Below are 15,081 nucleotides of genomic sequence, written 5' to 3'. Positions count from 1 at the left end.
TTATTTTCAATTTTATCATTCAACATTAGGTTTATCGAGAATTGGATCTAATTTTTTTTATTTGCTTTTTATATGATTATTAGGGTTTCTTGACTTGGTTAATGGATTTAACAAATTAATTCGAGTTGATATAATATATTATCGTTTCAATATGAAAAAATATAAGTTATTTTAATTTTTTTTAAAGTCAAATTATATTTTTATATGTTGTTCGGGTTGTTTTTTGAGTCTTTAAAGTCAATTAGGTCACATAAGTTCAATCTCCATATAATTTAATTTAAAAATATATATATTAATAATACCTGAATATTTTTTTTACATTAAAAGAATTAATCAGACCAGTAATAATAATAATTTAGTTTAATGCTAAAATTAAATAAGAAAGTAAATGGTGAACACATGTAAAATTCAATTTAAAACGAACGATGTTTGCAGCATCCAGGTTGCTGAAATAAATAACTATCAAGCGGTTCGGGAAAAAAAAGCAAATTTATGTTTTTTTTAATTATTATTGTTCCTTCTCTCTTTATTCAGAATCCCTTGTCTTGAAGGTGAACTTCCTTCTTCTTCTATTCCTTGTAATTTCTGGTTCTAACCTAAAAACGTCTCCTTGCTAAAAAGAGAGTTGCTCCCGTGACACTCTTACCAAAAAAACCTCTAGCACGCAATATTTTTCTTTTTTTATTATTTTTATATAATAAAATTTATGATATATTGAATTTTTTTTTCTTTTAATTTGTTAGTTTTAATTTCTTACCAGCTGTTGTCTTTTACTTTCTTGAAACCAAGGGTTGCACAGCAAAACAAAGCCAGCCCAGATATGACCCAGAACCTGTCTTTTTAAGCCCAATGACAGATCTCTCCCTCCTCCTCCTCCTCCAAATACTTCTTCTCCTTCTCCAAGGGGTAAGATCTGACCCAGCTACGCTAGTCTGGCAGAGTTTACTGATGAACAAGAAGACAATTGCAAGTGAGCATACAAAGTTCGAGTCATTTCCATAATTTACATAAACGGTCGAAAGAGAATTAAGTGATTTGCATATCAAGAAACGAAATCCACTTAATTGTATTATTATTATCCGCATTAATATTTCATAAGAACTTCATCTCTTAGACGGATACCATACTCCCAACTAGGCCATCAAATGATGGCCCTAAAAAGTAAAAAAGAAGAGAACGTAGGAAAAGCCATGATATAGTTCGCCGAGTTGTAAAATCATAAAGCTGCAAAGATATTTGTCAGCCCGTGTTCCTCATACCAGCAGCAATACCATTTATAGTAATAAGCAGTGCATCTCTGAGTTTATGATTGTCATCATCGCTTCTCAACCTCTTTAGAATCTCAACCTGCAACATATTAATTGGATTGAGATAAGGGAGCCTGCTCTCAATGAGCCTCCTCAAGCTCCGGTTGTTTTCTGAGAGCCTCTCATGCCCACTAACCACCAATACAAACTTCTCCGTTGTTAAGAGTTCTCTTCTTAGTGCAGCACCAAGTTCTCTCCTGCTCTTATCAGATACAAGGACTTCATCGTAGTGCTTCGCTATAGGAACGTCTGCCTTCCCCAAGACCATCTCTATAAGATCTATAGTAGATTGGAAGAAAGGCCATTCTTTGTACATTGCTTTCAAATCTTGGGTGTGTCCCCTCTCACAAACACCCTTCAAACCTGCCCCAACTCCAAGCCATGCTGGAAGAACAAATCTTGTTTGGGTCCAGGCAAATACCCATGGAATGGCACGAAGATGTCCAATTCCTGTTGAGCTCTTTCTTCTTGTGGGTCGGCTTCCTATGTTAAGGAAACCAAGCTCCGCTTGTGGAGTAGCCTCATGAAAGTAGGCAAGAAACTCTGGGTTTTCATATACAGTGCTCCGGTAACTTTGGCAGCTGATTTTTGAAATCTCGTCCATGAGATTACGCCATTTTTCTTCTCGAGGTCGTTCTGGGGGTTTTAACGTTGCAAGTAGAACTGCAGTTGTGTATATCTCCAACTGTCTGACAGCTGTGTGTGGCAGCCCAAATTTGGCTTGCACCATTTCTCCTTGCTCAGTAGACCTAAGAGTACCCTGCCAATTGAAAGGACATCGAACGTTAAACAACAGAAGCCTAAACACTTAAAACAGTCTACAAGTTCAGATATGAGAATTGATTATACGTGTTCTGGTCTTAAAAGATGGAGCATAGCAATATCAATATTTACAAATTTCAACAGAAAAAAGCAGATAGAAGGGGAAAATAGAATATGTTATGAGACCAAACTTACTGATTACTGGCATCCATGATGCACAGATAGGTAACTTACCATTACTGAACCTGGTGGTTGGGATTGAATGGCAAGATATGTTGGTCCACCACCACGGCCAATACTCCCTCCTCGTCCATGGAATAGAGTTACTTTAATCTGATTATCTTTGCATGCTGCCACAACATCCTCTTGGGCTTTGTAAAGTTCCCAAGCAGCAGTGAAGCGTCCAGCATCTTTACCAGAATCAGAATATCCAACCATCACCTGTTCATGGGAAGTATACGAGGGATTAGAGTTTCATTAAGAATCTACTGAAATCAATTTGAAAATGGCTTTTAAAATGAATACCTCCTGATGCCCGCTATGGTTCTTTATAATGTGCTCTGAGTACCAATCAATTGATAATAATTTCCTGATAACCAAACCAGCCCCTCTAAGATCTTTCACAGTTTCAAACAAAGGAACCACCCGCAACCTATTCCAAGACAAGTGTAGATCTTGTGAGAATGTTTGTTGTCAATACTGTGTAAACTTTTTATTTCATTACCCGAAGTACCATGCCAAAAGGGTCACAGAACTCTCCATTTCCTACTTCCTATAAACTCAGTGGATTATGAAATGAGAATTGAGTGATCTACCCTCAGGTCAAACATAGAACCTAACCAAATAGTCAAACCTCAGGTCCAGGAAAATCTTAGTAGGCTCGCAGAATCAGCAATAAAAAGATCAAAGCACAAAGGAAGCCGTTTAGGAAAAACTGGTGTATGTGACTGAGAAATTATCTCAAATACTCTAAAAAGAACATGCTTGGAAAAAATTTTGTTGTACCAGCAATGATTAAACACTTATGTCACTAAATCACTATTGCAAATGACACCGTTATATAATAACAGGACATCACTTTATTCTAAAAATCAAAACTGTAAATAAACATGTTGCACAATTTCAATTGTTTAGGTAAATAAAAGAATGCCTTCTTTTTAGCGAGCATGCTAGCATTTACACATTACCATATCAAATAAATTAAATGAAACAATATAATATAAAAAAATTTCTGATCTTGTTTCCATGCTTTAACCATACATTCCTATGAACAAATGACAGAATAAACAAGGAAATGCATTTTACAGAGCAATATATGAACATATAAGAGGCATAAACTCACGTTCCTCCAGGACATGGTTTCCCTAGCTCACCACTAACAGCAAGACGGGCATCTTTTTGTAAAAGCTCCACAGCAAGGACATCGCTGGCCTGTCAAGAAAAAGAATGCAAGACAATGTTAATGTTTTTTCGCATATTCTGCTATTAAACCCAAATATGACAGTAATATTATCTTAGAATATATATAAAAATAAATGACTGGGTAGCAGCAGTTTTTCATACATTGGATGCCATAGAGATCACATATGCTCCAAGCGAATCACTCCCTAGCTCAGCAGCAACGCGGAACGTATCCAAAACTTCTTTGACATCAGGAGTGACCTGCCAAAAACCAAATTAAAAGGTGGCATACAAGTACAAAAACCAAAAGATAGACAATGGGAGCGTGCATAAAATGCATCCATTGCAAGGCTTTCTGAAAAGAAAATATCATATTCTCAACTCAACAAAAGGCCATGAATTCTATGGTAATTTCAATTACTTAACAAGTGCTTTATACAATCCAACCACACTGACAGACTAATGCAAAAATAATTCCAAAAGAGTTAGTTCAAAATTATCGAGGATCAAAAAGTTACTTTCACTTAATATTTGTACAGAAAATGACAAAGCCAAAATACAAGAATGCATCATTTTCACAAAGAAATAAGTTGCATTGCATTTTTCCCATGCACCTTTTAAGATCATGATATTTCACCAAAAGAATTTAATATCAACGCAATAATCAATTTGGAAATTAATGTTTGTTCACAAGAGCAAATTTAGGAATTTCCTCCACAGCTTTTTAGGGCTTAACCCTGTTAAATGCATTTGTCTAGTGAATGTACATGTTTGTACACGGTAGATCTATTTTTACATTAACATCTTTTATCACTTGTATGCTCCATTAAATTATAACTGCAGAATTTATGAACAAAGAATATGCTAGTCTTAAGCAGGGACGCATTTGTAAGTATCTTTACAAATTTGTTTCTAAGAGATTCACAATTGCTTCGAATTTATATTATTTTTAACTTCTGACATGAACTTAACTTGGTTGTGCTGGAAAACATTACACATTAAATAGATTAAAAAAAAAAGGATGATTTCTCCCACCTGAAATAAGACATGAACAACAAATGCGAGCGTGTTATATTCAGCCCTTGTTTGAAAGTGCGGCCTAGATGGAGGTTTGCTAAAATTCAAGTTGTTTGTTGCTTTTTTTTTTTATGTTTTCGGATCTTTTTGATGCGTTGATATCAAATTGAATTTTAAAAAATAAAAATATTATTTTGATGCATTTCTCAGCGAAAAATACTTTGAAAAGCAACCATAATTACTCTCAAACACCCCCTTCAGTTACCTGTAAAGAAATCAAAAGGCTGAATGTGGTTACTCGAAAAGATTTGAAGAAGAAAGTAATGCAAACAGTAGTCAACGAATGTCATATAATTCCAAACTTTCATCCTGCTCAGCCACATTATTGATCCCAAAAAAGATTGCACAATTTGCAAAATTACCACCTTGGGTAACCCGCACTCACCTCCAAAAAATAGAAATAAAAATATTTCCATGCTACTTTTATACCTCAAAACTAATGTGGTATAAAGCGATTGAACAATACATAATTCCAAAAATTAAAACCGATGAAAAACTTTGTTTATTCAATTCTTGTTATCATTTCTTTTTCCAATAGAGAAGTTTAAATAGATAAGCTTTCCGCATCACAATATTATTAGAAAAGTTTCAAGAAGACCATTATTCAATTATGGTCCCATCAAAATAGGAACCTTAGAGAACAAAAGACTCCCTTCTGAGCTTGCATAAAGTGGCTACTCACAGGCCTCAAGCTGACGACCTATTGGTTAAGCCCAATAGACCTGCCATTGCGCATTTGCAGTAGATAATGCCCATTAAAATTATTGCTCAGGTTTTAACGCTATCATGATATTTAAACACGTTACCTGGATGGTGGAAGGAACTAGTGGCCTCTTGCTTTTGAGCTCTCTTGTTAGGAATTCCAGTTTCTTTTCTTCATCCCACTCACTATACGTTCCCATATCCAAATATTTGGTGATTGCATCCAGTGCTTCAGAATGTCTACCAGATTCCTGTTGCATTCCAAAAGTCCAGTTAAATCATATTACATGAGCACATTGTTACCTTACTACCTATAACCTGAATCAAATCCCACCTGTCGCAAGTCAAGCTTCATTAATACCATTCCAAAAGTCGCAACTCTTCTTATCAGGTCAGCCAGCCTGCCATCTGCTAGCACCCCAGCTCCACAAGATTGCTGCAAAAATCAGTAAATGAAGAATAAAGTAAAGCCAAGCCGGTGATATTTTCATTCTTTTCAGTTATTACTCAAAAAGAAAGGAACTAAAATGGTATAATAATGCAGAAGTTATTACCAGAGACTCGTAGCATAGAAGCAGTGGTTCTAACAATTGGTCTGTTGTCTCATAGTAATCCCAAGGCTCATATTCACAGGGAAGATCCTCAAGAAGAAGTTCCAGCCGTCTTCTAGTCTTCGTAAGCTGAGATCACCACACATAGTATACTGATGTTTATAATGATATAGCATATGACTGAAATTTTTAAAAAACTGAAGCCTTGCTCAGTTAAAAATGGGTAAAAGACCTTAGCAGATTAAAAAGAATCACCGCCAAAGTCATTGGAAAATAAAAATAAATCCATGAATATGTTGATTAATAACCATTATGACACTTCCTTTATCCACAAGCTCTTTCTTAAATGAATGGTATATTGATTAGCAGCTATTTCATACTGACCCCACAATATTAATTCACCCAATGCTAGAAGTCGCATCAGATATCAAAAACACAATTAGGATGCCAAATTGTCAATCTACTCATCAATCCCTACATTTAAGAATTTTAGAAATAGCTACTCAACAATCCCTATCTCATATTTTAACAATTTGAGAAATTCTGTCCGAGAAGGAAGCTTAATGAAGCATAGTTATTCAGTAAAGTTTATGCTATTGATTTCACAAGGTTAATTCAGAGTAATCATAAAAAAGTATCTGCTTAACAAAAAAATTGTTTGGCTAAGAATATCTTCATTGATCTACTTCTTTATGAATTAACAAATGCAAATATCTTGAAAACTCAGGGCCCAATCAAATTCTATTGACTTAAAATCAATACAACTACACCTGTATTTTATATCCCCTCCTCCATACCCTCTTATGTTGATTATTCAAAAAAAATTGACTCCAAGCTATTGACTGCTTAGAGAACATGTGAGGTGTTGCCTAAAAATAACTCCATTAAGCTCAAATCACAGTTTGTTTGTATTTTTCCCTTTTTTCTTCATCTGAAATTTAAGGGGAAGGAAATAATCATATTAATTTTGAACTCCTGAACTGAAATTGCAGCAATCAGACTGCACCTTTTGAAAGTCTGCCATTCACTTCATTCAACAAGACACTGGATTTTCGATATTTGTTATAACATTTAAAGATATTATGTGTTTTACGGTTTTACATGTACTACACTTCAAGTATTTGACAAATTTGAAGCTGCAGAAAGTAATAATACCTTATCTTTCACATGACCAAGAACAATTCTATAAGGAGCGATTCCAGGACGTTGAGGCAGACTTGGCTCTAGAAGCTTCTGGAAGCTGGATCTTACTATCTTAGATTCCGCGAGAAGTTTTCTCTGAGCAAGGAGTTGACTGGAGGTGAAAGATCCTCGTGGGCTTGGAGCTGATTGATGGCTGTCAGAATTAGCAATACTTCCATTTGTAATTGATTTGCAACAGCCATGGCTAGAATCTTGGAATGAAGATTCTAAGTTTGAAGAATCCTGAACATCCTGTAAAAAAAAAAAAAAAAACAAGAAAAGAAAAGGAAACATACTATTTTAGTTCAAAATACTATTGAAAATGATAAAGGAGAAATATCTATACAAAATCGCTACCAGATAGGTGAGTTTACCTGACAATTCAACGGCAAGTAATCAGTCCCTGGAAGTTGTAGTTTGGGATACTGTGATCCACCATTATTGCCACATTCTACATGAAGAGATAAATTGAAGTTATGAACCTTTGTTATTGATAGTCGAAATTACAATACATGACTTGACGAAGTTTGGTTATCACTCTAAAAAAAGAAGTAATGATAGTGATTCTAATGAATAAAAAGGGACTTGGCATAAGATATCACTGTTAATGAAAATTGCAGGGAAAGCATGACTATAAATGATTAGTGAGACAGCTTTTCTTTACCAGTGCAGGAGGGAAGATCAGCTGTAGCTGGAAGTTGCGTAGGAAGTGATGGAGTTTGTTGGCCATGATGCTTTGTTTGGTTTCTGCTCATCAGTTGATTCCAACCCTCGTGCCGATCCTCCAGAGAAGTTTCTGCATGCAATATTCACCAACCATCAGAAATTATAAGTGGAACAAAACACCTGATGATTGCCATAAAAATCATGTGACATTAACCATACATGATTGACATGGAAGACTTGTTTTTATCAATCTTGAATTTAACTCTCTCTCACACACACACTCAAATATAAACAGTATTTATTATAGAAAAATATCATAGGAAGAAATGAAAGGAAAGACACCGAGCAACTTGACAATTTGTCTTTCTGCACAAGGAACAACACCAACTTTAACTCAGATGAACAATTCTTTTACCATGACAAAATTTCTAGCAGTCATAATTGAAATAGAGAAGGCATCAACAAATGTTAGCATGGAACCATCATTCATGCTAACCATCCTCAGTAAATAACAGCTGTCACATAACAATTCTCTCAAGTATAATTTCTATTGAACAGCTTCTGTTACTCGTTGAAACTCAAGAGGTGATTCAGTTGAGTATTGTCTCTCACTTCACATATTAAGTCTTAATAACAAACATTCAAGATAAAATATTCTCAAATCAAGCTAAATTATCGCTATTTTATATCTTTAGAAACTGAACAGTGCACCTAACAATTAATGTCAAGCTATCAGGGCAGGCCCTTTTTTTTTTATCTAATTAGACGGTTACTTGTCAGATTGTCCACAGAGGAAATTTTTTACATAATTTAAGTAAATTTCCAGTGAATTGAACCTTGTTCTAGAATGTCATGTGCCTCTCTTGACAACTTATCACTGCAGCGAGACATGGATAGTTCAAATCTGAGACTATCAACTTCTCTAATGTAAAGGTCAATAGCCATCCACCTTGATAAAAGAGAGACATCTCGTGTGACCTGGAACAATAAAAAACAAAATCTATTAACAACTTTATATACCTGATAGAAACGGTACAGTATAACAGGAAAAGATTAGGAATTCTTCTACTAGCACTCCAGCGTGTGTGGAACCCCACTTTCTCCTGTTGTAAAGGTGAAGTGCCACTATGAATTGGTAGAGTGCTAATAGCCACATCGAAAATCAGTCCTTGTCAATTACTAAGCTTTTCCCATGAAATGATGCAATGGTTGACTGCACAAACACACAATCTGGCAACAAACAACAAAGTATCCCAACAAGAAAGTCTTCTGGGGCACAGAAAAATATTGCAACCCTTCAATTTTAAGAGCATGTCTGCTGATGCAAGGGTCATTTCAATATGTGGATATGTCATGCGATAGTTTAAATCAAGAACTGAACTCTGAAGTGCAGATGCTAATAAACAACAAGGACAGTGATAATATGCAAAATAAACACAAGATAACTTTAATGGCACAAAAATGCCATAGGTTTTAAAGCAAAGCCATGATATTGTCACTCAATAAACTTGGATCTTAGGCATTCATCAGGACATTTAATTGTAACTAGAAAGAAGCAGCAAGCAACTTCCTTTTTCATTTTTGTTCTAAGGAAAACAGATGGATTTCCTAAATAGACATTACCATACTACAACATGATTAGAGGGATCATTCTTTGCACGTGCCTGTTAGATAAATTAATGAACCAACTTCTGTCATACACAACCCATGAGTGGGAATATTTTCTTCAATTAAATTAGTTTCTTCCCAGATAAATACCAGAGAACCCAATCATTAATTTGAAAGGCTCACCTTCGCTGTTACATTTGGATTTCCATCTCTATCACCCCCCATCCAAGACCCAAACTTTATTGGCGTGCAGGTTAATGGAAGTGGCTTTCCTGTATGCTAAGGGGAAAAGAAACGCAGCGATCAAATCCACATACAAGAACAAGAAGTCAACCAACTTCTCACAATCATTTGAAAGAAAACACTATCATGTGACAGCAAACCTTCTTCAGCGCAGTGCTGACACGACGTAAGTAATGAGGTACTGCTTTCCATAGAGACTGCTCCACAATGTGCAAGCCTGAGTTTATCAAAATATGATCCCATCAGGCATCACCAAGTAACAGAAACCTCCAAAGAACCAAAGGTAAGTTATTTCAATCAGATTTAGAAGTAACTTGGCTTACCAGACCTGGCTTCATCTGCTGGCGTGGGTTTGTGGCGCCTAAGCTCGTCTGTCTGCCATATTGAAGTAATCTCTCTTACCTAGCAAAGCAAAAATAATATAACCACCAAAAATAAAAAGAAGAGATAATTTGACACCGGATCATTATGCTCTAACTGTAACGTTGATCGTGACTCTTAAGCAGAATTATTGAGGTTTGAGACTATACCAGATCTTCGATAAGCATTTCTCTATCTTCCTGTGTGAGATCAGGTCGATCGTTGTAATCTAAAAGATGCTGCAAACAGAGCAAGTTCACATCCAAAATGTTAACACTTGACATTGTTGCAATATCTAATATTATCATATATAACATAACAACTGGTGCCCAAGCCATTAATAACTTACAGCAATTCTAACGTGCTTATATTGCAAGGTACGACGATTAATTTGAGTAGGATGTGCAGTAAGAACGATTTCAACCTCCTGCATGAACAAGATTTGGACAAGAACATGATATAAGAACTGTTAGCAACTACTTAGCAGGATCGCATTTAAAAATTGCAATTATATAATACTGATATGCTCCATTTAGTAGCTAAGATATTCAGGGAAATAAAAGAATTCATAGTCATGGTAGTAGTTATTAGTCCTTATAGATCATGCAAAAAAAGTTCCGCTGAATGAAGCAGGTAAAATTCTTTAGGCTGATCGAGTTGATGCGTCCCCTAAACTTGTAAGAATTTCCAAAAACACAAATTGCGATTTGAAAACTTCTTCTGCTTTCTTCAGTGTCAGTTTCAGTGACCAACCCAACCGTCAGAGAAAACTCGAAAGAAAAATACCAGTACAGACAAACCTGCTTGCAAACAGAGTCATAAAGTTCGTCAGCCGATGTTCCACCCTGCAACAGCTGATTAAAGACTTCATCACAAGATTTTGATAGATGTGCCAAATCCCGTGTCTTACGTACCCTGCATGAAAGGAATACATTATGCAGTGTCAACATGCTCAATTTCAAAAGTTATCTGAAACTTATACGTACCGGTGATGGGTCTCAGCAATTCCCATCAAATTAAGATAATGGCTGAAAGCACGAGCAAGTGTCAATGCTTCCTCTAATGTCATCTTTGATATCTCTGATGCCAGCTGCTTATCCAGCAACTCAGCTGTGTCTTCTATCCCCGCCAATCTCAAATTACAAGCACTCTATACACGCGTACACACACCCAAAAAATATATATATATAACTTCCGTTAATATTTTCTCTCGATATATGAATATTGATCGATGAAAATGCAGGAAAAATATACCAGTAAAAAATAATAAATAAATCACTGATTCTTCTTGTCATCACAATCTACAAGACTGCAACAGCTTTGAGGCTAAACGAAGTAAAACAGTATAAAATAAATGCTATTTCAAAAAAAAAAATTACCTTTAATTAGCAAATATGTAATAAAAGAACATAATTTTTTTAGCTTTTTTTATTCTTTGATTACAGCTATTACTTCTTAGTATAACATGCAAAATTTAAAATTTTAAAAAAAATAGAAAAACACATAAGACGTACTAAGAAAAAATAAGTAATCACCGAAAGAATATTTATCAAAAAGCTAGCAATCACAAAAATAAACAAAGAAGTAAATAATAATAATAATAATAATAATACTAACTAATTTTGCTTCCATTGTTTTCTCCTCAACAAAACAAAACCATGCAAAAACACAATACGCGAAACTAGCAAAAACAATGATGACAACATCCGCACACCAAATAAAATCCAATAAACACTAAAAAAAATAATCAAGACCAGTTTAAAGTTATGATCATCGATCACAGTAACTTCTCTCTAACAAAAATAAGGAGAAGTAGAAGAAAAGGAAGAAGACCTGAGCGAGAGTGCGATTGCGTTCAAGTTTCTCGACGAAATCAGTACCAACTTCTCTCTGCAACACATCGTTTAATAAATTCTTAAGCAGTTTGCAGTAATCATCAAAGCCTTGAAAGGAGATTTCCTCTGCTATATCATCTGTTGTGTCCGTCATTTTCAGCAAGAACAAAAATAGATCTGTATCAAGAGATGAGAAGGGAGAGTAAGAGATATTTGAAGATGTACAGAGTGAAGATAGACTGTGTGTGAAGTAGAGGAGGAAGGGAATGGTGGAGAGTTTTTAGAGAGGGAGAGGGAGGGAGAGGGAGTCCTTGATTTGTTTTCGGTGGGGCCTTTTATTAGTTTATTTATTTATTTATTTACAGATGGTGGGACCTGAGCTTGATGACGTGCCGGTGAATATTTTTTTTTTTTTATCTGGGTAAACCTTAAATCAGTGTCCAGCGAAGACTTCCAAACTTATTTGTTTTTTTTTTTTTTTTTAATTAGGTCTTGAATGCCTTAAAATACGAAAACTTGTATCAAGATTTTAAAGAGTACTTTTTGTATTAACTTGTGGAGATAATTAAAAAGTTTCCTGTCGAGATTTTACATTAATTTCAGACAGAAGCACTTGACTGATTTTTTTCATAGGATGGGAATTCTAGACCAGTTGAGAGATGGATAGTAGGTTGGGACTAGCACGAGCTTCTATATTTAAGGTTAGTTAAGGTGTTAAAAAGTATGGTTGTTATTGTTTTTTAAATAATTTTTTATATTAAAATATATTAAAATAATTTTTTTTGTTTTTAAAAAATTATTTTTGAGATCAGCAGTCAAAACGATTTAAAATATATAAAAAAAATTAAATTTTTTATAAAAAAAAATTAAATTTAAATCTTGCAACTCGTGTAATTCAAAGAAAAAATCCCATAAAAATCGTTGGCTTTTTTTTTTCTTAATTAGCTTTTTAGGTCTTAGATTTAGAGGGAATCATTCTCGGTAGATTCCTTGGGTAAAACGGACAGGTTCCGATCTTTTTTTACTGTTTGAGTCTTATTGTTAAAAAGCGATGCCCGGCGGCTCTACCTGCTTTTGAAGATTTGTACAATTGAAGTGATTATCTACAAAATAAAATGGGATGCGGGCTATGCTATCAAATATCAATGATGTATTATTTTGATTTATATAGCTTGTCATATGTATGTATGTATGTATGTATGTATGTGTATGTATGTGTATGTGTATGTGTATGTGTATGTATGTATGTATGTATGTATGCGCGGGTGGTCTAAAATACACTCAGTGCAAGCCGTGTGGACATTTACATGAAAAGATAAAGGATATTAATTCTCGTTGCCATTTAAATCAATGGCCACAAAAAAAATAAAGAGTTAAATTTCAAAGTTTTCTTCACCTGTGTTCTCGTGGCAAATTAAGAAAAATCGTTATTATTTTTGTAATATGCCGTTTTATTTGGCTTGTTGTCTTAGCAATACTCTGTTGTGTAGAGTAAGCAGTGGTTATTTAGGGTTTTGAAATTATTACATCGACTGCAGTTTAAAGTGTTTTTTTATTTAGAAATATATCAAAATAATATTAAAAAAAAAATAAGATTTATATATTAAAATGATCTGAAAATATAAAAAATTTAAATTTTTAATAAAAATTTAAATTTTATAAAAATATAATTCGAATTATATTTCCAAACACAGAGATAGTAGATGCAGTGGCGCAGGAGATTTTGCTATTCAACTCCTAGTGTCTGTCTGGGTGGTGGAGTCATCGTGCCCGTGAAGGAAGAGGGTCCCTTGTGACCTCGATTGCCTCCTCCTTTTTGTATGGACTTGGCTAAGGGGGTGCTGGAATATTTTATATTTAAAAATATTTTTAATGTCAATATATCAAAAATATTAAAAAAATTAAAAAAATTAATTAAAAATTAAAAAAATAAATTTAACCACAACTCAAAAAAAAAAAAAAAACACTGATATCGACTCATTGTCGTAGTTTTTAACGCAGATATGAGTGTATTTGTGAAAGTATATTACGGTTGAAAGATGATTGATTTAACGGGGGTTTTTATTTTGACATATCTCATTCAATGCTAAGGCATAATCAACCGTCACTTTAATATTTTATTGTTGAAGAAGGTGTTGTTTGTTTTAGAGTGCTATGTTATTTTTTAAAATACCTTCAAATAATAAATAAATTAAAAATAAATAAATAGATTTTACCTAACATTTTTTTGAAACACAATACAAAAAATGGCGAAGATGTAGCATGCTTACGCGACTCTTTGTACACAACTGCTTCTTTGCTGATAAAAAAAAATAGTGGTTCTTCGTTAACATTTTAGGACATGCTGGATATAATAAACGGTCAATGATTGATCATGCCACCCAAGAATTGGACAGGTGGCAAAGGGTGTAATCTACAAAGTGGAGGGGAATGGAAACTGGGAGCGTTCAATTTCTCCGGAGCCTCACTCTTGATTTTTATCAAAATACGAAAATCAATGGCTTGGTTATCGTGTATTCGCTTACTCGTGGCTGAGCTAACTGATCATGTCCTGGTGATTTTTCTTCAGAGAATACCATTTCCTATTCCTCCACGTAGGCAGGAAAAAAATGGTCTAAGTAGCTTAGAGTTGGAAAGATGTACGGAAACATATCTAGATAGAAAGAAGTCCAGCAGACAGTGTCGCTATATAAAAAAAAAATTCAGAACTCATATTAATCTTACAATTTATTGAAATATTTCCTTAAATCTGAATTTAAAATTAATATATTTGAATTTAAAATCATTACACTTGTGTTTTGGAGCGTTGTTATGGTTGCTTTTAAAGTATTTTTCACTCGGGAATATATCAAAATAATATTTTTTTATTTTTTAAAAATTATTTTTGACATCAACATATCAAAATGATTTGAAAATTTTAAAAAAATATTAATTCGAAGTGAAGAAAAAAATTAAATTTTTTTAAAAAAATTTTAAAACTCTTTTGAAACGCAAAAACAAACAGAGATACAAATCAATTTGACCCATGCTCTACGTCTAAATTTGCTAAATCTCTTATACTCGCGACTTATATTTGTATTTTATTATGTTTAATAATTTTATTTTTTAAAAAAAATTAATTTAATAATATTATAAAAAAATAAACACTCGTAGAATGAAATATCAATAAAAAATTAAGATATTTATTAAAGACTGTGGTAGCCTCATAAAAAATAAATCAAAACAAATTATGGATACAAAGTTCAAAATCAACAAAATATTAAATGATAAAATTAAAAAATATATAAAAAAGACTCTCTCCAAAGAAAATTTTTGAAGATGGATATTTTTTTTTAAAAAAAAAAAGCCAGCCTAGTAGATCAACCTTAAAACCTCTCGATCCAGCTC

General features: G+C 33.8%; 1 protein-coding gene across 1 annotated transcript; it reads right to left on the bottom strand.

Annotated features, from left to right (window-relative positions):
* Positions 1-1,034: 1,034 nt before the first annotated feature.
* LOC133704817 (phosphoenolpyruvate carboxylase 4-like) lies at positions 1,035-12,010 on the bottom strand. Its single transcript, XM_062129828.1, has 20 exons — positions 11,693-12,010; positions 10,846-11,009; positions 10,660-10,774; positions 10,209-10,286; positions 10,030-10,098; positions 9,823-9,901; positions 9,640-9,716; positions 9,440-9,535; positions 8,485-8,626; positions 7,647-7,778; positions 7,357-7,433; positions 6,956-7,234; positions 5,804-5,929; positions 5,584-5,685; positions 5,354-5,500; positions 3,633-3,731; positions 3,412-3,500; positions 2,595-2,721; positions 2,304-2,510; positions 1,035-2,067 (listed from the first exon to the last, which is right to left on the bottom strand). The coding sequence occupies exons 1-20, from the start codon at positions 11,846-11,848 to the stop codon at positions 1,240-1,242; spliced, it is 3,189 nt and encodes a 1,062-aa protein (XP_061985812.1). The 5' UTR covers positions 11,849-12,010; the 3' UTR covers positions 1,035-1,239.
* Between the last annotated feature and the right edge of the window lie 3,071 nt (positions 12,011-15,081).

This window comes from Populus nigra, chromosome 10, assembly GCF_951802175.1.
Source record: "Populus nigra chromosome 10, ddPopNigr1.1, whole genome shotgun sequence".
Lineage (NCBI taxonomy): Eukaryota > Viridiplantae > Streptophyta > Magnoliopsida > Malpighiales > Salicaceae > Populus > Populus nigra.
This window is presented reverse-complemented; position numbering and strand designations above follow the sequence as displayed.

Bases quoted from the DNA above. Each gene is read 5' to 3' on its own strand.
- LOC133704817 (XM_062129828.1), bottom strand. From the start codon at position 11,848: ATGACGGACACAACAGATGATATAGCAGAGGAAATCTCCTTTCAAGGC. The intron at 11,010-11,692 runs GTCTTCTTCCTT...ACGCGTGTATAG, and splicing joins GCAATCGCACTCTCGCTCAG to AGTGCTTGTAATTTGAGATT. The intron at 10,287-10,659 runs GTTTGTCTGTAC...TTGTTCATGCAG, and splicing joins ATGACTCTGTTTGCAAGCAG to GAGGTTGAAATCGTTCTTAC.